Source organism: Tiliqua scincoides, chromosome 5 (assembly GCF_035046505.1).
Source record: "Tiliqua scincoides isolate rTilSci1 chromosome 5, rTilSci1.hap2, whole genome shotgun sequence".
In the NCBI taxonomy this organism is placed as follows: domain Eukaryota; kingdom Metazoa; phylum Chordata; class Lepidosauria; order Squamata; family Scincidae; genus Tiliqua; species Tiliqua scincoides.
In genome coordinates this window covers 126,922,597-126,946,185 of record NC_089825.1, presented here as the reverse complement: position 1 = coordinate 126,946,185, position 23,589 = coordinate 126,922,597, and the positions used below count along the sequence as shown (strand labels likewise).

General features: G+C 49.6%; 1 protein-coding gene and 1 pseudogene across 1 annotated transcript; one reads left to right on the top strand and one right to left on the bottom strand.

Moving 5' to 3' along the window:
* On the bottom strand, positions 1-19,850 carry LOC136651093 (hydroperoxide isomerase ALOXE3-like). Its single transcript, XM_066627215.1, has 14 exons — positions 19,704-19,850; positions 15,327-15,534; positions 12,741-12,822; positions 12,437-12,559; positions 10,207-10,310; positions 8,212-8,381; positions 7,937-8,080; positions 6,955-7,158; positions 5,527-5,613; positions 5,267-5,436; positions 3,862-3,983; positions 2,537-2,637; positions 1,088-1,258; positions 1-180 (listed from the first exon to the last, which is right to left on the bottom strand). The coding sequence occupies exons 1-14, from the start codon at positions 19,848-19,850 to the stop codon at positions 1-3; spliced, it is 2,013 nt and encodes a 670-aa protein (XP_066483312.1).
* Positions 19,851-21,397: 1,547 nt separating this feature from the next.
* LOC136654436 (5S ribosomal RNA) lies at positions 21,398-21,511 on the top strand (annotated as a pseudogene).
* Positions 21,512-23,589: the final 2,078 nt, after the last annotated feature.

Here is a 23,589-nt window from a genome sequence, read left to right as displayed (position 1 = left end):
TCAGATGGAAACACTGTTCTCTATCTCAGGGGGGTTCAGATACTTGTAGACAATGGGGATCAACTTATTCCTTTCCTCAGTTTCTTGGGAGATCTTGCTCAGGTGTTTCTGGAAGGCTGCTATGAGGTTTTTGGGCTCATCCTCTGTGAAGTGCTCATCAGGGTAATTCCCCAGGGGTATCTTAAAAAGAAAGCACATGGCAGCGGATAAGCAAGCGGAGCATGACCAGCACATGGCCAGTGTAACAGGCTGTATAGGTAAGGCTAGCACAGTAGACTTCCAGGGGCTACAAACTAACACACACACACCCTTTTTTCATTCCATGCAGGCTTGGCCCAAGACGAACCAGAGCCTGCGGCAACATAGCAGCAGCATACCAAGGGCAGGGTGGAGTGTCTGTCCCAGGTGAAATGTGCCACTGAGCAGCCGGTAGACCTGGCCGTCCCCAGGGATTTTGAGGTGGGGGCCAGAATCTACCCTTCGCTTTGAGTGGCCAGTAGACCTGGACTCCACCCTGGGAATCTCAAAGCAGAGGCCAGGTCTATCTGTGGCTTTGAGTGACATGCCAACACACTCATGCACTTCCATCCTCTACCACTGACAGCCAGCTTCACCTCCACCTCCAACTCTCTTGCCTTGGCTGCTCCTGCTCACTCTGGGTATGAAAGCAGCAGGGCCTGGCTGGTGAACGAGAAGGCAGAAGACTCAAGGGGAGGACAGTGAGTGGGGGGGTCTAGAGTGTCTCCACTGTCTTGGGGCCACTCCAGACACCGTTCCCCAGATGGTGCTGCAGGCATTTTCAGAAAGCCACTAAACAGGAAGTGCTGGACTTGGAGGAGGCTGGAGGGAAGCAAGCCAGTGTTGGGCCCAGCAGGCGCTACCTTGTGCACTCTCTTAAAGGTGGTGACTGGGGCGCAAATGCGGGAGCAGGTGATGCCTAACACCATATCCACTCAAACAGCTCCTCCTACAGTCATTGACAAACATAGTTGCCTGGCTGGATGATTCTGGAACATCACAGGTGTGGGCCTTGCTGTCTCCATTGCTGCCATCCCCCTGGTTTCCTTGCACACCCCAGAACACTCACCATGTCTCCTGGGTTGGCACTCAGCAGCCACAAGACACTCAGGATGTTGCAGGTGGTGTTGATCGCAGGGATAGTGTCTTTGTACTCCTTCAAGTTGGCCGTGCCCTTTGTCTTAGGCGGGGGCTTCCTCATGGACGGAGGAAAGTTGGGCATCCAGGCACCCAGATCATACTGCAGTCAAAAATTCCAGTTGTAAGGAACATGAGAAGGTCATTGCTGGATCAGAGTATGGCTGCAATCCTAAGCACACTTAATAGGGAGTAAAGCCCATTAAAATGGAACTGTTGAGTATACATGTGGGGTTTACAACCTGGTGTGTCCACCAGTCCAGCTTCCTATTTCACACACTGGCCAGCCAAGGGCCTCTGAAAAGCCCATAGCACAGCATGGAGGCAATAGCCCAATGCAGCTGCCTCCAAGAATTGCTATTTATAGGTAGACTGCCTCTGAGCATGGGGGTTTCATTTAGCTACCATGACTATTAGCCATTGATAGCCCTCTATTCAATTTATGGAATCCCCTTTTCAAAGGTGTCTCCATATAAAATCTCTCTTTATTCATCCATCTTAAGGATGGAACATTGAGATGTTCTAGTTTCCATGTCTACACTATGTGGTTATGTACTACTAATTTAGGGTTGAACTATCCAACTTTCCCAGCACCGATTCAGCCATGTCAATGGGGTGTGTGCTTTACCCTAAGGTGGAGGGGCAGTCATGGAAGCCTCCTCAAGGTGAGGGAACGGGTCTGCATTGTGGCTGCATCAACACGGGACAGTTGGATAAGCATTGGGCCCTTAAGTCTACTAGCCTTTTGCCCCTCACTGCTGCTGTTTCTAGGCCACACTATTTGTGTTGCTAGGCAACACTCAAAAACGGCCATGCTCCATCTCTGGCTATGCTGGTCACCAGACAATAGAAGCCATGGGACCCCATCCTTTCTGAGGAGCTCCATCTGCTTCTAATGCTGGTTGCCAGGCAACACAAAATCCAGGGCCTCATTCCCAGTTCTCACGACCACAGTGGAAGGCGCAAGCTTATGAATGCCGCCCCACCATTTGTCACTTGAATGTGGCCCCTTTGCAGACAATGACCTGCTCATCACTCTCAGACCACGTAAGCCATGGTTCTCTGCCCCTTCCCAGTGGTGGAGGACAGGCACAAAGACATGAATAGCACCGCTGGCTCTCCATCTCTGCAGCACACACTAGTTTAAGAGTCATTCTCTCCATGGGAACGGCTGTTCAGGAGCCTGGCCTGGGAACCTCGACTCTCAGAGCCCTCACCAAACCACATTTCTCAGGATTCTTTTGGGGAAGCTGTGACAGTACAATGAGGGTTCAAGCCACGACACTGAAAAACTAGTATTGGTTTTTTGCCATGTAGAGATGCCCTATTAGTTGTCTGTATTCAGACCGCCAGATGCAAAGAGAGGTGCACCTTCTCCTACCTGTCCACTGTTCACAGCTGCATGCTGAGCCGAACTGGTGAAAATCACCATAGTCAGGAACTTCTTGAGTTCTCTCACAGTACTGAAGGAGGAGGGGATGCCTGCGAAACGGAAGAGACAAGCCACATTCTCAATGGGTATTAACTGGGAGTGAATCCCTGCACATTTAAAGCGCATGGGCACACCCACCCCTTTGTATGCCTTCAACCAATCAATGCACATTTTACCCCCATCAGTAATCAGTTGGTTTGTTTATTCAGGGTCTAGTCTTCATGCTAAAGCAGCTACCTCGTTTTCCAGACTCACAAAGAGAGTCTGGTCCAACAAGAAGCTGACAGAATATACCAAGATTCAGGTCTACAGAGCTTGCGTCCTGAGTACACTTCTGTACTGCAGCGAGTCATGGACTCTTCGCTCACAACAGGAGAGGAAACTGAACACATTCCACATGCACTGCCTCTGACGCATTCTCAGCATCACCTGGCAAGACAAAGTTCCAAACAACACAGTCCTGGAACGTGCTGGAATCCCTAGCATGTATTCACTGCTGAAACAGAGACGCCTGCGTTGGCTCGGTCATGTCATGAGAATGGATGATGGCCGGATCCCAAAGGATCTCCTCTATGGAGAACTCGTGCAAGGAAAGCGCCCTACAGGTAGACCACAGCTGCGATACAAGGACATCTGCAAGAGGGATCTGAAGGCCTTAGGAGTGGACCTCAACAAGTGGGAAACCCTGGCCTCTGAGCGGCCCGCTTGGAGGCAGGCTGTGCAGCATGGCCTCTCCCAGTTTGAAGAGACACTTGGCCAACAGTCTGAGGCAGAGAGGCAAAGAAGGAAGGCCCATAGCCAGGGAGACAGACCAGGGACAGACTGCACTTGCTCCCGGTGTGGAAGGGATTGTCACTCCCGGATTGGCCTTTTCAGCCACACTAGACGCTGTGCCAGAACCACCTTTCAGAGCGCGATACCATAGTCTTTCGAGACTGAAGGTTGCCAATACAAGTCTTCATGCTTGTAATTGCTCAGCTTTAAATGATGAAGGAAGTACTGTATCCATTAATGGCCCTCAATTCCACCTTCCATGAGCCAGCTGAGAGATTTGTTTCCCTCTTCAGAACCCCCTTTCCAGAGGTCCCAATCCCACTCTCATGGCTTGATCTATTGGCCATCATATATGTCAGATGTTTTAAAAATTATCTGAACAGCAGTCGTGCGCTCTGAACAGCATTGCATCATTGCTTTGATGAACCCTTAGCCCTCCCTGCCCATTGCTGGGTGGGGGGGGGGGGGAGATCCTAGCCCCACAGGGGATGGGACCATACCAGAGGACTTCTGACTCAGGAAGCCTTTGGTGAAGATCTCGGCTATCCAGGCCTGCAGCTCAGGATCTCCCTGCACCGAGTCATCATTTTTGTAATAGAAATCGACAATGCCGGAGACAAACCTAAAAAGAAAAGTGGAAAGGAAGAGAAAAAGGTGTTCAGCCTGCAAGGTGGGGCCCAAAGGGGCCCAAGGTGGGGCCCACAGCTGGTCGCCCACCCCACAGACAAGATGCCTCCGCCAAGCTCAACAACAACAACAAAAACGTCTTGTGGGGTACAATGGAAGCCAGGAAGGAATGGTGGCAGGGAAGAATATGTGAAGTCTATTTTAGATTGTAAGCTCCTCAGGTCAGTGACATGTCTTCACTTCTGTTGTCAAGAACCAGGCACATCGAGGGCAGTATATACCAGTGATGTAGACTCGAGTCGATAGACTCAAGTAGCTTCAATGACTTGACTCCACATAAATGACGCACTGACACGACTCAAGACTTGTATATTTTTAGAGACCTACTTGCTGGCCTTCGTTCAGGAACGTAATTAGTAACATAACATGATTAGACCCCTGCTAACTGGGTCTAATCAAGTGGGTGTTTCAAGTGGGTGTTCCTCTTTTATTTAGTAGGGGGAGAGTAACTGCCCCTCCTCACCCCAGCAGTGTATTTTCTAGTGGCTTTCTGCTGCTGCTTTGCATCTTTGTGAGCCCTTTTGAGACAGGGAGCCATTAGTCATTTGATTTCCTCTGTAAACCACTTTGTGAACTTTTAGTTGAAAAGCAGTATATAAATACTGTTAATAACAGAGTGGATTGTCCAGCACTCTAAAATGCAATCTTGATAAAGCTGATTAACAGCACAGCCTTGTTTAAATAAAGCCTTGTCGAACTTGCCTTAGTGTTTTGCACCCCCTCTAGCTACGCCACTGCTGCCACCACCTCCTCCTCCCTTTTTCTGTTAAAGTTGGATCCCAGACTTGAGACTTGGAGTAAAAGACTTGAATACATCACTGGTATGTACATAAATAAATTAGAATTAGTGGATTAAGGCTATTATGAGCAAGAGCTACTGGACACCACCTTGATAAATTTCATTAAAATTTATCAACGTTTTTCTGACTTCTGGAAATATCTGCAGGTGTTCCACTGGATGGGTGTCTCCAAAATGTGCCTTCTGTGTTTCTTTAAGGAAAAATGTAGCCACCACGCTAGACAAGGCCCTGAGATGCAGCACTTATCTTCCCAAATTCCTTCCGCTTCCTTTGACATTTGTGCAAAGGTTTTGGCTGAGTAGACGTACTGCCCTCTTTCCCCTCCTACAAAAGTTCACTTGGAATTAACTTGGGGGAAAGTGAGGATGACCCCTCCGTCGCTACATCCATTGCAGCCCTGCTGCCTGCCCCATCTGACCTTTCCACAGCCGCCCAGATCTTCAGACCGTCATCCCTGTAGTAGTAATTGGGGAGCGAGGACACACCACGAGCCTCAAGTTCCTCCGGGAGGCAGAGGGAGGAATACGTAAGGGCTGCAGTGCCCTTTCGGAGCAGCTCAGCCAAGCCCTTGAAGCCGGTGGCCGTGAACTGGAAAAGTGGGGGGGAAACAGGAGTCACAGCTGACCAGAGGAGACCCTTCGCTTGAACCCAAGACTGCGCCGCAGCACGTCTGCTTACCTTGTCAAAGACTCCGCCCGCTGAAACGAGGCGTTCCCGGGCCAAGGTGTTGATGTGCAGGGTGTAGCGAGTGTGGGGGATCAGGAGCTGCAGAGGGAAGGGGAGAGGGGCAGTCAGTCTGCTCCAGGGCTCTGCTGACCCTGTCCTAAAGCAGAGCTGGCTTCACCCAGGAAAGGCTGAGTCAAGGCTCACCACTCCCCAGCTCCACACTCCCTCTTCCTTCTGCTTCCCTCTCCCTTTCCAGGGAGGAGCAGGAGGAGGAAGGGTGGCAGAGGAGCCCTCCTCCAAACCACGTTGCTGCCTGACAGCCCAGTCCTATCCAACTTTCCAGCACCCGGGGTAAGGGGACAAATGTTCCCATACCTTAAGGAGGCCTCTGCATCCCCAACGCAGGAGGCAGTGCATACCCCATAGGCACAGCAGCACCGGCACTGGAAAATTGGATAGGACTGGGCCCTGAGACAGCTGGATGGGCTAGTCCTGTCAGGGCTGGCCTTAGAAACTGCAGTGCCCAATGCAAAACATTTTTATGGGGGCCCCACCCCCACCGGGCTCCCCCTACTCACCAGGATGAACAGCAGTGGTGAGGAACCTGACAGCAGCACCACCACCAACTGCTTGGGGGCAATTTCAAGCCAATCGGACCCAGGGAGGGAGGGCCGTCCAGCGGCAATGCTCCACTCCACTCCGCACTCCCCTTGCAATGCCTTAACTTGGAAGATTCCCTGCTGGAGCATCAGCCACAGAGCGAGGGGCCAGGCACTGGCTGCTGTGGGTGCTCTGCTGGTTTCCCCAATGCTGGGCTCCTCCAGGCACAAGGCCCAATTTGGCCAGACTGGTCAAACTGCCCCAAGGCCAGCCCAGGGTCTTGCAACCAGGACTCAGTGTGAACACTCTGCCCTTGAACCAAACTCTGGACCGAGAAAAAGTGCAGAATTTTACGGCCTGAATACTGCCCATCACATTCATTTACGCTGCATACTTAGAACAATTTCTACCCGAGGTGGAAGTACCACCGTGTGGCACTCAAGGCGATAGCGCAGTGGAACTCTGCATAGGCCCCTCTCCAAGCCTTTAACAGGCTCGTGGTGTGTCACAAACCTCGCATTCTTTAGGTCTGGGAACTTAAGTCTTTTTTAAAGGGAAACTGAAGTGTGCGATTCTGCACCCAGAACCCCCACAATGCAAGTTCCTTGTTCAGAATGATGTCCCGCTTCACAGCCCTTCTCCCAGTAGTGTCGCTACAAGGGCTGGTGCAGTAAGTACTGCAGGCACGTTGTGCAAGCAGCCCCTCCCACTCGCCATCAGAGCCATTCCAGGCAGGGTTGCTGTTCCCCCTTAGATGGCAAGTTGCAGCGCCTGCAATACTCAGTGGGCCGCCACCCCCACACAGCTCCACTACTGCCTTCTCCCCAACCCAAATCTTACCTTGTAGAGGGGGTGGCACATGGGCAGCTGGTGGAGAGTCGCTATGGTGAACACCTCGGCCAGCAGGTGTGTCCGCAACAAGTGGGTGAGTGCCTGGTGGACGTGGAAGTCAGAGTTGCGCACCCAGGTCTTGGCCAGGATCCAGTCCCATTCCGAGTCACTGGGCAGGAAAATGGGAACCTCTGGGCCTGGGGTCTGGCTCAGCTAACAGGAAGCAGGAAAAGACAAAAGTAAGCAAGGCCCAGGGCAGGCTGCCTGGGAAAGCAAAACATTTACGTGGAGGCAGCAGAGACTACTTGGCATATCCCGCCATCCAGTACTCCCTGCACATTGCAAGCTATCTATGTGATGTGAAAAGTCTGCACAGTGGCGCAGTTAAGCTGCAAAGCACTAAGTTTTGTAGGTAGCCTCCCCATGGCGTGCATCACCACCAACTGCTTGGGGGCAATTTCAAGCCAATCGGACCCAGGGAGGGACGGCCGTCCAGCGGCAATCACGGCCGTCCAGCCCCTTCAGAGTCATTCCAGGTGGTGAGTGCAAAACGGAGGTGAATCTAGGATGGAACACATGGGCAGTCAAGGCACACACCTCCATTTTGGACCCTCTACCTGGAATGGGTCCGGGGGGGGGGTGTTTGCATGCCACAGTGAGGCTCCTTGCAAAATGCTTTGCACCTCCTCTAGCTATGCCACTGAGTTTGCAACCTTTTTTTATGGCAGGGCTTGTGTTACTTTATACATGACAGGCAGAAATGCAACAGGTGATACCCTGACACTTTGGGCACTGATCTCGCTTTTAATAAGTAATAATAATATAAATGGAAAGAACAGTCATTTTGCTCTGGACTGTACAGATTGTCCCTAGCCTGCCAGAGTCTCCTTTGCCACGCTGAGGAACTTCTCCCGCCCCCCATATCCTCCTACCAAGAGGGCTCAGCAGGAATGTGGCATCTTCCCAGCACCCAACCAACTAGATCCATTACCTGAATGGCGAGGGGCAGAAGCTGCCCTTTGCTTGAGAGATGCAGCAGACACAGTGGGGCTGTGATGTACTGCTGTTGGCCGTTGTTTAGACCTGCAGGGTTTTTTTCCAGGATGCAGTAGTCAGCAATGAAAATGGTCCCCTTCTGTGTGGGGAGAAGAGCACAAACACTGAAGAAAGGGGAAAGTCAAAGATGAGCTGGGAATGGGCTGTGGCAGCAGCCCTCTCTCCAGCAGCACAGGATTTTTCTCCAAGACTGTGTCCTGAAAGACATACCTTCAGCTCTTCAGACAGAGTGGAGTCCCCAAGGGAACTGGACACCATCTCCTGAGTCACAGCAAAATTGGGTGGGATCTCCTTGCATTGCTTGATCATAGTGGGATTGAGTCCGTTCAGGAACTGGTATCCAAAGAAAGCATCTTCCTTCCAGTGTTCTGTGACATAGACTGGAACACAGAATGACAACAGAAGGATCTGAGCGGGCAGGAGAAATGCACAGGGAAAAACATGGGCAAGTGGGCAGGAGGTAGGCAGGGAACAGTTTCTGGACTTCCCCTACATCAGGAGCAGCAATGTCATTCGCAGGTGGGCTTAGATGCTGCCTTTGGAATTTTTGTCAAAGCAGCTTAGCCAAGAAGAGGTGTCAGGCTCAGCAGAAGACAAAGTGAGAAATTTGCCTAGGGGTATAAGAACTAGTCTGCCCTGAACTCATAGGTCGAGAAATGACCATAGCTAGGAGAGGGTGTGCTGTGCTTATGGGGAAAGAGGAGGAGGAGGAAATAAGTCTGGATCATGTCCTTCAGGGAACGAAGTAGGGAATTATTGAGATTCCACACTCATATACTTTTAAATTTGGGTGTTGTTTTTTTTAATCTTGTCTTTCCACGTTTGCACTGTATATTTGTTTTAAACTAGTGCACCCACTCCAAGAGTTTGGGATGAAAGATACTTCACTTACAGCGCACTCCTAAATAGGTCCTAAATAGGTCCTAAATAGGTCTACTCAGGTGTAAGTCTCATTGAGTTCAATGGTGCTTACTCCCAGGTTAGTGTGCATATACCCTGTGTGTGCATATACCCTGGGGGCTGGGGGCTAAGAATAGGCCCTCAGTTTGGCTGTACTTGTCGTAAGAGGCGACTAAACAGCCACCGGGTAGATGGGACTCGTCAGCCTAGGAAGGCAGCTCATCTAAGAGAAGGAAACTCTGACCTCAAACCTCCACTGCCTTGTGGCTACATCCAGTTCTGGAAAAGGCTTCAGGAGTCAACCTCGAGGCAAAATCAGGAGCCGGAGTCCCTTAGGCAGTTCATGGCTGAACACAGTCACGTTCTGGCAACTCCTGCGACGCCGCTGGAACCAACCGTATTGGCTTCTGCCTTTCCATTGGACCATTCCAGCGACGTGGAGAGGGGGGATTTGCTGCATGGGTAACAGCCTATCCTCCATACCTTCTTTACCCAGGCTTCGCGCACTGGAGAGGACACTCCAACTTCGCCATACGGCATCGGCACAACACGGGAAGCAGCAGTTTTTTATCACTCCCGGATTGGCCTTTTCAGCCACACTAGACGCTGTGCCAGAACCACCTTTCAGAGCGCGATACCATAGTCTTTCGAGACTGAAGGTTGCCAATACTATACTAGTGTGCATAGAAGGGAAGTCTTAAAAGATGGAGCTCAAAATGTTTCAAAGTAGGAATAACTGGCAGGGGTAGTGCCATAGCTAGAGGGGATGCAAAGCACTAAGTTTTTCAGGGAGCCAGATCGAAGCATGCAAGCAGCTCCCCCCTTTGGGGCCACACCTGGCGGTGGGTGCAAAATGGAGGTGTATGCCTCTGTTTTGTACCCACCAGCTGGAATGGCTCCAAGGGGGGGGGCTGCTTGCACGCCATGGTGAGGCTCCCTGCAAAACTTAGTGCCTTGCACCCCCCTCTAGCTGTGCCACTGGGCAGGGGAAGAACTTACGCAAAGTTGATTTTGTTGTTGTTGTATAGTCTTAGCGAGGTGTGGCTACATAGGTGTCATGATAAGCTCCCATACTTCAAAATTCACTGCTACACCACTGAACATAACTGTGTCCCAATTATTTGGAAGCCAGTTCGAAATCACAGTCTCTGGGTAGGTGGCATCGTTTCGCCAGGATTCTCAGGTTTGGCTTCCCATAGGCCTCCTGCTGCTAAATCAAGACAGGAACCAGAACTCCTGGAGACTCAATCCCAGCCTTCTCTAGGATTGTGAATTTCACAGTATGGGGGTGACATTGGATCTTACCTGACATTTCAGTTTTGTTGAACCAGAAGACATCCTTGATATCATTCAGTTCCTGCCAGGACTCTTGGCTGTCAGAATACCCTTTCAGCTTCAGTTCCACCTTGCTAAGGACAGAAAAAAGGTTGCCACCATCTCCTTACGCCACAAAGTGCACGAATGGGAAGCAGCCCCACCAGCAGAAGAACCCACTTCCCCAAGAAGGGTTTGTGAAGGGAAGCTGTGGCTAGAGAACACCTTCCCTCCCCCACCCACATTTTGAAGGAGACATGCATGCAATCACTGTCAGACCCACTGAGCTCCACATGCAACTTCCTTCTGCCTCCTGTTGACCCACCTGAAATCTCCCAGACTCCTACATTCATTTTGTGTAACTCATAAGAACATAAGAAGAGCCCCGCTGGATCAGGGCAAGGGCCCATCTAGTCCAGCTTCCTGTATCTCACAGTGGCCCACCAAATGCCCAAGGGAGCACGCAAGACAACAGACACGACCTGTGTCCTGGTGCCCTCCCCTGCATCTGGCAATCAGAGGCAGCTTGCCTCTAAAACCAAGAGCTTATACATACCTAAGAGCTCCCTCCCCACCCCTCTAAACTCTGAAAGGCCTGTCTTCCATCCCCCCCTTTATGTTTCCCCTTCATGGAACTCATCTCAAGGTCAGCCCTTTGCCTTTTCATCCTCCTTCTCACTCCTTGAGATAATCAACTGCCCCATTTGGGGTACATTTGGAAAGGAAACGGACTACCTTATCCTGACCACATCCTCTCCTCAGGCCACCCTGGAAGGGTTAGGTGCTCCTTTATTTCTCCAGCCTCTTCTTATTCGTCAATGGTGAAGAGGGGGAAAGTTTCAGGAGAGGAATCTCTCACCAAGCACATGCTTGGTGAGAGATTATACAAATACCCAACATTTGTATAAACCCAACATTTGTATAAACGAGTTTATACAAATACCCAACAAGATACTTTAATGATATATCCGAGGAAAAATGAATCAGGGTAGGAAAATGATAACCGTTACAGACAAAAAGTAATGCAATGACTAAACTCTCTCCGCCCTATTACTCTTTCTTCCTTGGATCTCTGAAGGTCCTTGGAAATGTAACCTGCTCGATAACTGGACTTTGGGCCAAAACCAAAGGCACACACTAGAATTTAAAACACATTCCCTCTCTAGCTCCCTTTCTCTCATAAGAACATAAGAACAGCCCCACTGGATCAGGCCATAGGCCCATCTAGTCCAGCTTCCTGTATCTCACAGCGGCCCACCAAATGCCCCAGGGAGCACGCCAGATAACAAGAGACCTGCAAGGCTTCCTGGGAATTGTAGTTAAGAACATAAGAACAGCCCCACTGGAGCAGGCCATAGGCCCATCTAGTCCAGCTTCCTGTATCTCACAGCGGCCCACCAAATGCCCCAGGGAGCACGCCAGATAACAAGAGACCTGCAAGGCTTCCTGGGAATTGTAGTTAAGAACATAAGAACAGCCCCACTGGAGCAGGCCATAGGCCCATCTAGTCCAGCTTCCTGTATCTCACAGCGGCCCACCAAATGCCCCAGGGAGCACCCCAGATAACAAGAGACCTCATCCTGGTGCCCTCCCTTGCATCTGGCATTCTGACATAACCCATTTCTAAAATCAGGAGGTTGCGCATACACATCATGGCTTGTACCCCATAATGGATTTTTCCTCCAGAAACTTGTCCAATCCCCTTTTAAAGGCGTCTAGGCTAGACGCCAGCACCACATCCTGCGGCAAGGAGTTCCACAACCCCACAGAAGATTCTTGATTGCCAGTCAGCAAATGTCTGGAGATGCCTTTCTCCGCAGTCTACCTTCCTCCGAGACTCTACCAAAGAGGAGAGCTGAAGTGGTCATCGCAGACCACACTCATCCCCATAAACTTGTACTGAGGTTGCCCAGATTAGCCTGCTACAGGCCCAGACCATCCACAAGTTTCCTTCCTGGGCCTAACCCTGCAAAGTCATCCAGATCCCAGCCACACAGGCAAGGCTTTGCTCATATTTCTCGGGAACCACCTTCTTAAACAGTCCTGACTTCTGTGGGAGTTGAGAAGCTGTACCAGATTGGAGGAGGAAATTTCAGAGAAGCCGAGGGCCCTTGGTTAGGCAGTCCTCGGCTTTCCCCCAAACCAGCTAGGCTGCCCGTGTCCCGGCTTTCCCCACCTCCCAGCAATCATTTACACCCCCCTCCTCTTCAGCCCAACTTACGAGGCATTGGAGCGGTTTGCGAAGAGAGCTGCTTTGGTGAAAGAAAACTTGATGTTCTTGTCCAGGTCCTCAATGGAGTCCACATCGAGACGGAGGGGGACACCCTCAGCAAACACCTTCCAGCTTGCACAGAAGAACATGGATATCATTAGGAACCAGGAGACAGTGATGACCACTCATGCTCTGTGCTTCCCTGAGAGCTGGAGTAAGGACCAAGACACCTGCATTCTCCCCCACCACCATCCATGGCCCCTACATTCCACCGCTGGGCTTCATTGCAAGTAGCACCATCCATGATACTCACTCATAGGAGGCCTTCCTGTGAGCCAGCTCTTTCTCCCGCTGATGCTGCAGCAAGGGAAGTGTGTCCATGGCAGGTGTCTTCCCTGGAAGGGCAGGTGGAGAGAAAAAGGTTGGATCAGGCCGAGGCATTCTTCAGACCCCAACACCTAAGTAAGATGTTCCAGGGCGGAGGGCAGCCAAGGCGAACAGCTCAGTCCTGCGGAATGCCTCGTCCTCTTGGAAGAGCAGCCGCCACAGCTGGAAGCATCACTTTGTGATTGGAGAAGCATCCAGGGATTCTCCAAGGAGGTGGAGGCAAGGAAAATCCCACAAACCACCCTTTGCCTACACAGCCAGAACACAAGTGATGGTCTTGGCCTGAAACTGCATAGCCTGAAGGGTGGAGGCCCCAAAAGAAGGTGTCTGCCAAGGGAATGTATAAAGACACTATGCAAGATGCCACAGCTGTGTTTCCAGGATCAAAAAGTCCAAGAAAGGCCTGTGGGATAAAACAGCAAAAAGCACCCAGGAGCTTTGCAAAACAGGGACCAACAGCACTGCACCCCACAGAACGGGAAGACACAGGAGAGAGGTGAGAACCAGGACACAACACCTGGCAAGAGCTACCTGTGTGATCAAGGGAGGACTTCCACCACTATTGTTGGCAACCTTCAATCTCGAAAGACTCTGGTATCGCGCTCTGAATTGTGGTTCTGGAACAGCGTCTAGTGTGGCTGAAAAGGCCGATTCAGGAGTGACAATCCCTTCCACACTGGGAGCAAGTGTAGTGTGTCCCTGGTCTGTCTCCCTGGCTATGGGCCTTCCTTCTTTGCCTCTTTGCCTCAGACTGTTGGCCAAGTGTCTCTTCAAACTGGGAAAGGCCATGCTGCACAGCCTGCCTCCAAGCGGGCCGCTCAGAGGCCAGGGTTTCCCACCTGTTGAGGTCCATTCCTAAGGCCTTCAGATCCCTCTTGCAGATGTCCTTGTATCGCAGCTGTGGTCTACCTGTAGGGCGCTTTCCTTGCACGAGTTCTCCATAGAGGAGATCCTTTGGGATCCGGCCATCAACCATTCTCGCGACATGACCGAGCCAACGCAGGCGTCTCTGTTTCAGCAATGCATACATGCTAGGGATTCCCACCACTATAGGTGAGCTCATTTCTGGATGCAATTACTAATTGACTAACTGCCAATTAGTCTAGGAACAGCCTGTAACTACTTAGTGGCCTTGCCTGGAGATGGCAGTAGTAGAGTAGCTAGAGGGGGGTGCAAAGCACTCAGTTTTGCAGGGAGCCTCCCTGTGGTGTGCAAGCAGGTTTCCCCCTCCCCTTCGAAGCCATTCTGGGTGGGGGAGCAAAATGGAAGCACTTTAGCTATGCCACTGGATAGCAAAGGGGTCTACTTGTTCCTGTTTACAGCATGGCCTGCTTTGAGAGACATTTGTGGTAAGACCTGCTTAAGCAATTTCTGCCCAATATTGCATATACACAACAGGGACCAAATGACTACACTTGTGGGCTGAGCAGAAATGGTAAAGATTAAGAAACATGCTGGGAAATGCAGCAAAAGAGAATAAGGCTGCAATCCTAACCACACTTTCCTGAGAGTAAGCCCCATTGAATAAAACAGGACTTACTTTTGAGTAGACCTGGTTAGGCTTGTGCCCTAAGTCACTTATTGCCCAATTATTGCTTAAAAGCAGGCGATGCAAGAGCGGGTGAACCAAGAAGCTGTGACACAAGGAGATCTGGGTTCAAATCTCACATCAGCCACGCACTCCCTAGGTGAATGAAGGCACCCAGCTCTTATCAGGGATGTAAGGAACTTGGCATGTGAAGTACTTTAAATGCATTATTTGTATTATAGTATTATTACTTTATCATCATCATCATCTTGTGAAAGAAGAACGCCAAGACATCTAACAAGGGGAAATCCACAAACCAGGATCACCTGTTATTGAGATCAGTCTACTAATATGTATGGCTAGTGATAAGTGGCAGTGTGGTTCAGTGGCTACAGAGTTGGACTTGACTCCAAAAGACTCAAGAGAACTAGAGAACCAACAAAAGCATTTCTTGTTGGATGGCAGTCTCACGTTGGTAAGGGTGCCATGAAAGAAATTCCTGGCACCAAAGTCTAAGGGGATTTTTTCCCTAAGTGTGCCCCCCTCCCACCACAATGCTGTAAGGCAATGGTTCCCAAATTGTGAGCTGTGGCTCCCTGGGGAGCCATGGAAACCAGTCAGGGGAGCTACAGAATCTTTGCAAGAAATCCGGCACCCTATAAAATGTATAGGATTGTAGTCCTAATGGGGAGCTGCAGCCATGGCCCAGTAGGTCAAGGGAGCTGCCAGTCAGAAAAGTTTGGGAACCACTGCAGTAAAGGCTGGCATTCATCACAGCAAGGAGCATAGTATGTCTTAAAGCACATTTCTCCAAACTGAGCACACCAGCCGTCAGCATATGGGGGAAGATGGAAGTAGAATGTCAACAAAATGCAATGAGAGCACCTTGTCTGTTCACACTCAAGTGCAAAGCTGAGAACTGGGGCCTTTGCTGCTTTTCTCTGTTGGAAGGAAAGAAGAGCACCAGGTGAACCAGGCTCCTACCTGCCCCCTCCCGGAGCTCCACCAGCTGGCGGCCTTCAATCCACTGGTAGCAAGGAAAAGTGTAGGTCTTCCAGTGTGGGGACAGCACCTTGACAAAGTTGCAGTACCAGAGGGTTGGGATGTTGAGATTAAGGAGAGGTTCTTTGTGGAGGCAGACAAGCAGAATTTCACCCAGGTCATGCTCACAGGTGATCTTGTATTCGGTTTTCTACAACAGAAAGGTCAGAGGGTGAGAGGGGCATCCTGTAGGTGCAGAGAAGATAGCCAGAATTATTCTGGCTTCAGACCTGGTTGAAAACCCTCTCCTTCATTTAGTCCTTTTGCCCAGGTTCTTTGCAGGTGTGCAAAGTCCTCAACCATCTTGCTTGGCTCTATGGTGAATTGGGCCTTGGGCAATCTCCAGCCCACACAACCAGCCAGCAAAGCAGCCCCCATGCAGACCAACCACCTTCTTGCCTGCTTTCTACTCCATGTCCTTAGTAAATTGCTGTCCCTTTGTTTGCCCTGGTATAAGCATGAGATGCTGGCGTGGTCTCTCTTTAGAGCCTCCCTCCCTTCCCAGAGTCTCCAGGTGCTAAATCAGGCACCTTGGTCCTGACGCACAGTCCAATATATAGTCATAGCTGTAATTGACGGCACTTGGTGATCTGGAATGCTCTATTAAAAACCAGACGGTGGCCAAAATTTCACTATGCTATTAACCCACAACACCCAGCAGCAATTCCAAGTGTCTGCAAGACTGCAGCATGCCCAGATGTCTCTCTGAGTGGCTGTGGGTGACAGCATTGAGTGATGGCAAGCAGTAGTGTAGCCATCACTGCCTGGAATGGCTCCAAAGGTGAGTGGGAGGGTCCATTTACACAGTGTGTTGAGGCGCCTGCAGTACTTACCATACCGCCCCTGCCCGGCTACACTATTGATGACGAGTAACTTCATTTGGTGTTATTACAGCGAGGGTTGGGGTGGTGTCCATGCAGCTGGATGCAACATTCTGATATCCAGCAACTCTCCAGTCCCAAGGATGCTGGATTCCGCTACTACATACACAGTGTGTCCGGCATCAGGTGTGCTGCCTGCCAGTTCCCTAACTGATGAAGCTCATTTTGGACAGTTAATGGGCTGTAGGATAATGTGCTTTTCTAGCATATCCTTAATGGAAAGAGCAAAGCAGCAGCTTGACAAACAGTTCAGGACAGTGTTCAACAGTGGCTTAACTAGAGGGGGTGCAAAGCACTAAGTTTTGCAGGCACTTAAATGTACCGTGCCTTTGGAACCATTCCAGGCAGTGAGAACAAAATGGAGGCATGTGCTTAGTGCTTTGCTCCCCCCTCTAGCTACGCCACTCACACTCAAGTCTGTCTTTCAAAAAAGCCCACACTGTCTGTTCAAGGGACTTCTCTCTCTCTCTCTCTCACACACACACACACACACACACACACACAGGGAGAGAAAGAAACCCCAGAGGTGTTGAAGGTGGTTGGTCAGTGATGGGGGAAAACAATATTTAGGCAGGAGGTTGACACGAACTGGGCTTTCTTCAACACAAAACGAAATGTCCCCACAAGCAGTGGCGTACCTAGCTCATCTGTCACGCAGGGCAAACTAACATTTTTGGCCCCCCATGATTTAATTAATTAATTGAATTTATTATTATTACTGTATTATAGAAGATAGCAATGTAAAAATGGTAGATGAAATAACTTTAGCTTACAAAAACTTGTGCCACATTACTTTGTTAGGGTACAATCCGAAGCAAGTCTACTCAGAAGCAAGTCCTATTGTGTTCAATTGGTCCTACTCCCAGGAAAGTGAGGTTAGGATTGAGGCCTTAGGGCCCAATCCTATCCAACTTTCCAGCACCAGTGCAGCTGCAGTGCAGTCCCAAAGTAAAGGAACAAATGTTCCCATACCTTGAGGAGGCCTCTGTGTCTGCCTCCCCACCACAGGATGAAGTGCATGCCCCACTGGCATAGCTGCACTGGCACTGGAACATTGGATAGGATTGGGCCCTAAGTTGTCACAGGGTCGTGAATATTTTACAATCTTGGCACATCTCCCACACATACAGTTCTGTCTTAAGTAGCATTATGAACTCTGAGAATATCTGATCAAAAGCATTCACTCAGAGACAACTGCATCCTAAAGTGTTCTGTCTCTTTAAAACGCAATGTAAGAAGTTGCCCATAAATCATCATCCTGAGCACATTTATTTGTAAACACTGAAATAAATTAAATTTACTTACAAGGTAAAGGTGTTTGGGTCCATAGAGTTAGGTATACCATGTTATCATTATAATATGAAATCTGTAATGCTCAGAATGGTGCATTTGCACAGGATATTTTTCAGGGACTAAAATCAGTGCATCTAACCCTGCAAGACCGTCATAAAACACAAGCTTCTTTTCTGGGGCATAGTTCCCTGTGTTTCTAGTTTTGCATTTGACATAAACACAGATCTCTCCTAAGCAAATATGCCCAGAAAATGACCTCATATGATATTTAAATCAGACACAAAACAAAGGTGCAGCAAAAAAAAAGGTGCAGCAGTTAGAAACACACTCAAACAGCTTTGATTGGCAGAGTGGCCATGCTTCCTAAGATGTGCACAGCACTCATGAAATTGGCAGGAAACTCCAGGGCTAGCCTAGGCTAGGAGGCAAACAGGATCATTGAGACAGTTTCCCACTTGCTGTGGGAGCCTGCTTTGGGTCCCATCCCCACATGTCTCCTATGCCTTTAACAGTGACATTCTAGGACAGGCAAGAATTCGGTTGTTCTTTTTGCACCAGGGAGATGCTGTGGGAATCAAATCAAGGTTGGAGAGACTGGGATTCTCTCATGTCAAAAGCAATGGAAGAGAAGTTGAAGAGCTGCCTCTGTTCTCTCCTCCCCCCCCCCCCCAGCAGTTTCACCATGAAGCATCCTTTAATTTTCCCCACCCACCACCTCTCTTTTTGGTGCTTAACATCAAACATGATAATGAACTGAAAAGGAATGTTTGTTCACCCTTTGGTTCTAATATGTACCTGTAAGTTGTGTATGTGTGTGTTTGGGGGGAGGCTGCCTAACAGCTTTCCACTGTGCCAGGGACTTCTCAAAAAGTCACCCTAGACTACCCAACCCTCATTGCCCAGGCTTTGCCTGGGTGGGTCTTTGCTAAGACCCCCAAGCCCCTCCTTCCAGAGGATGCACACTTCTAGTGGGAAGAAAAAGTTCTTAATGGAAGGAGATGACTTTCAGGCTGCAATCCTCTTTATAGTTACCTGGAAGTGAGACCCATTGAAGACAATGAGACTTACTTCTGAGTAGACAGAAATTGGCTGAAGGGGCAGGGCTGCAGAAGCAGGTCAGCTGCTTGGCTGATACTCAGCCAGTGGAGAGTCCTTAGCACCTTCGGAACAATCCCCCCCCCAAGCCACGGGCCATTCTGTACAGCCTCCCTCCCTCATCCACCTCACACAACCTGTGCCTGCTTTCCCCTCCCGTCTCTCCATGTGCAACCTAACCCCAGGGACTACATTTCCCAGCGTGCCCCTCACCCTGGGTGTCCTGGGATTGGTCAAGGCTGGAGGAGAGGAGAGGAGGGAGTGCCTAAAGAACCTGCCAGCATTTTGCTGCTTTTCCAGGAGCGATCATGAGCACTGCTTCTCCTTTAAAAAAAAGGACAAATGGGGGGGGGGGTGAGGCGGGTGGAGGCGCCCCCAGAGGGTCAGCGCTGGGGCATTTGCCCCGTTTGCCCCACCCTAGGTCTGCCAGTGCTCACAAGGGCCACTTTGCTTGCGACAGAAACCTCAACAACCGGCCAATTAGAGGGGAAGGTTTCCCAACTGAGCAACTTCTCTCTTTCGATGGGAACCAGGATTTCAGCAATAGGTAAAAAGCTGCAAAGAGGGCTTGGGGCGGGACGGATCCCCTGCCAGAGTAGCCCTGCCTCTTGAATCCCACAGAGGGAAGAGTGGCAACCACACAGCTGGCTGGCGGGGAAGGGGTGAAGCGTCCCCTCCCTTCTATTGCACTGCCACTTAAAAGCCCAGCTCCTCCAAGGCAGCCTTTCATTTCTAAAAAGGGGAGGAAAGTCTGGGCAACAAAATCTCAGTTCTGGGCCACATCCCTACAAGTTTAAAAACTAAAACAGCAACAACTGCGGTTTCATTGAGGGTGAAACACGCGTAGCTTTTCCAAGCCAAAAGGCTTCCCCCCCCCCAAAAAAAAAGCAGGAAAGATGCTCAGCTAAATTTGGTGACTTAATGCTGCTTTGAGAAAATCAAATATTGCTTTTCACTCCTGCAGTGTGCAGGGAATTGGAACAGCTCTCCATTTGGAGAAGGGCTCTGCTCCAATTCCGCCTGACCCCACGTCCCGTCCCACGCAACTCACCGATCCTGGGAGGAAATTCGGGCCCCATTTTTGCAGGATGGTTTTGGGGCTCTTGCCCTTGGTGCCCACCAAGGAGAGGTAAATGGAGTCAATAGTCCCTGCGCCGAGGAAGTTGCCCGTGGCCACTTGGACGAGGTAGGTGGCCATGCTGCTGTCCATGGTTTGTTGGTTGAGTGGGTGGGTGCGGGGAAAGTGCCTGCGGGGCTGCTCACTGGGAAGGGCAGCTGGCAGGGGCAGAGGAGGCCTTTTTGTACCCCTCACCCCACCTCAGCTTCCCTCCCAGGATGGATTTTGTAAAAAGTGCCCAATCTCTGCTGGCTGGACAACCCCACCTTCTCCAGTGACAGCTCCGCCCCTAGGACCCAGATGGTTTTGTGGAGAGACCCCAGTTCTCAGTCCTGCAGCCCTCCAGCCTTTCTTTTGCTGAGTCCCCCTTTGATTCTGAGAAACAAAGTCTCCCTTATCTCCCAATCCTGGCCTTCTCCTAAGTTCAACGCCCCCCCTGCGAGGGCACCGCCTTTTAGGAGTTGTGGCACTTAGAAGAACAGCAAGGGCGGCACGTATGCCCTGAACCTGTGCCAGGCTATTTGGTGTCCAAGGCAAGACTAGTTACTTGCATTCTCCCCTGCCCTCCCCCCCAAAAGTATGGTAAGACTTTGTAATTAATTGCATTCCATAGCACTGTTGTGGTATCTATTTTGAAATAAAAAATATATTCTGATTAGAAGGATTTCCCTTAATTGTGGGCCAGGAGCAGGTACATCAGCCCTCGTTCCTAAACCATTCAGTTGCCAAGTCACACATCTGTGCATTAAAACAGGGCTCTCTAGGCCCCTTTCTTCCACCCTAATAACATAGTTCACTGATCCCCAGAGCCACACTTAGCAGCAACTCTAAGACTCCTTAAATATAGAAGAATCTTGAACAGCAAACTGGCTTCTCCTGTGTGCAACTATCCCCTGTGTGTGTTGCACCTCGACAGAGTCCCCGTACTGATCAAAACTTCTGCATACCTGGCAAGGCCACCCTAAAATCTCCTTCAGATAGATATATTGCCCTTAAAAACCTTCTTTGCCAACCCTCTTTCACTAGCCGCTGGAGTGGGAGAGCGGGGAATCCTACAAATCCTTTCACTTAAGCCATATCTGTTGCATATACACAACAGGGACCAAATGTGTACATCTGTGGGCCAAGCAAAAATGAGTTAAAATGACCCTTTTTTCCTCATTTCTTTGGATGCACCAAATATACTCTGCATTACGAGTTCGCCCTGTTGATCCGCAGGTTCAAAACCCATGGATTTAACTCACTGTGTGTTCCACTGTGGACCTGAGCTCCCAGATGTGACCAGAGGTGTTCTCCTGTCACATTCAGGAGGTTTTCTGGGGCCCACAGAAGCCTCACACGACCTGCCAGGCCTCAGAAAGAGAGGTGTTGTAAAGGCATTTAAAACCAGAAGTGCCTTTCCAGTACCTCTAGAGGCATTTCTGAGGCCCACAGAGGCCACGCACAGCCTCTCCAGGTCTCAGAACACAACAGGAGAACATCTCCAGTCATGTCCAGAAGTCATATTGAACCAGACCCGCAGATTCACTAATCCACAGGTTTCGGTATCTATGGGGGGTCCGGGAACAGATCCCCCATGTTTACTGAGGTCCATCTGTACAAGCAAACACCACCATAATTATATGTGGGTCAGCTGTTATCCTGCACATGCCTGATCTCATCTGATCTCGGAAGCTAAGCAGGGTCAGGCCTGGTTAGTACTTGGATGGGAGACCGCCTGGGAATACTGGGTGCTGTAGGCTTATACCATAGTCTTTTGAAACTGAAGGTTGCCAACCACCACCATAATTTTATAGTAAAGAAACACATCTTTATTCCGCATCTTTATTCATTTATAATAAAACTGTGATCTTTGAGTGAAGTCATCTCTTTCTTCCAGGAAGGGAATTTTTTGCAACATGCTGGTTGGTTCTCCAGTCCTCCAATCCTTGCTCCAGCAGAGCTGTGTGATTTGGATTAATTCCCTAAAAGCAGCTCCTTTGGCAACACAGGGTTGGCCCAAGACCTCATGGTGCGTGAGGTTGCTGACCAACTGTTGACCCCCTTCCTTTATTCTCCCACTCTCCAGATTGCTGAAATTATGGGTATTTTTGCACTAGACTGTGAAACTGGGCAGCCAGTTGATTAAGGGACTTAGGGCCAAATTTTATCCAAGTTTCTAGCGCTGGTGCAGCCGTGCCCATGGGGCATATGCTATAGCCTATGGTAGGGGGGCAGTCATGGAAGCCTCCTCCAAATAAGGGAAGGTTTGTTCCCTTTTCTCAGCTGCATTGTGGCTGCACCAGCACTGGAAAGTTGGATAGGATTGGGCCCTTAGACACAGATGTTGCTAATGGAGATCAGGCCACTGAGATGGATTGCAAGCAATGTGATCGACCCAGCAAGTCTCAGCACAGGTCCAGCTTTAAGCCAGTTGGACCATTTGCTCCCAACTGGGCCGCACGCCTAAGGGTCACCCACGGTAGGGTAAAAATAAGCAACGAAATTAATATTTTTACTAAATCATTTCACAGTCAATAAAACAAGAGGTTTTATAACTACTTACTGCAGATACTATACAGGTCCAGCCTATTTATACACAGAATTTTTATACAAGGATTTGACTCAACACGAATGGCCCCTGCAAATGAGAAGGAATGTGCTGATCCCTGCAGAAGGGAAAAATGCACCCCTTTAAAATCAGTTTAAAAAACTGAACAGTCCTTTAACAACAGCCTCCTTAATGAGAGAGAGAGAGAGAGGGCAGCTGGCTGGCAATCCAGTCCTTCTCTCTCCAGCGGACCCCTCCCTTCTCCCTGAGCACGTGAAAGAAAGGTGATCACTTTGCTTTGGTGAAGGGAGGGGCTGAGTGAAGCACCTTTGTAAGCACTTGGAGGAGGACTGATTGATAGATTGTCTTCTTAATGACTCTTATCTTACATCACAAAGGTCAGCTAGGCTGTTTTTAAATCACTGGAGCAACTTTGTTTTTTTAATTGATTTGCCATAGTGTTTTTTGCCATCTGTTCTTGGAACAGAACTCATAATAATGAGTCTCAACCTGTAGTATGTAAAATTTTTGCCAAGTAATCAAGCTCCAATTCTCACTCCGCCTTATCTCCAGGCCAATCAGAGGGCAGAGCCTTTCAAATCTGAACAGTTTCCTTTCTTTCTCAAGCAGCTCATTTGTTTCTATAATAACTTCCCTGGGAAATTCCAGCCAAAGTTAACCTTTTATTCTCCTCTGTTCCATTTTGCAAATGCTTTTTGCAGCCTGGTTCTGTTTTGCAGAACAGAGCAGAGATCTGAGCAGAGATCTGTTTTTTTCAACACCAGGACGGGATCCTCCTTTCCATTTGAAGCAAAGTCCCAGGCTACAGTTCAGTGCACCATTACTTAAGAATAACACCCATGGAAAGCAGTGGGTCTGCTTCTGAGAAAAAAGGGTTGCAAGTCTATGCAGCTGCATCTCTCTGCTGTGAACTGAATTGCACACTCCCAGTTATGTGTTATGGGCTGTACGTAGAGTTTCTGGCTTAACACACTGGACACCTTAAAGGTGGATTTGATTCCTGGTTCTCCTGCAGTGGTTGCAGTGGGATATGCAAACCATTTCATTTGCATATCCCTTGGCAGCCCATTTCCATAAATTGTACCCTTCATATTAGCAAAATGTTTGTAATTAATAATACAAGCCCTCATCTCCTCCATATGAAAGCCCAGACTTCATTTATTCATCACAGTGCTTTCTCTTTTTATCTGTTTGAAGAACAGAAGACTCTGCCTTTGCACTGTTTTGCACCAGAAGTGTGCTGAGAAATTCTGGGTGATGGATCACTTT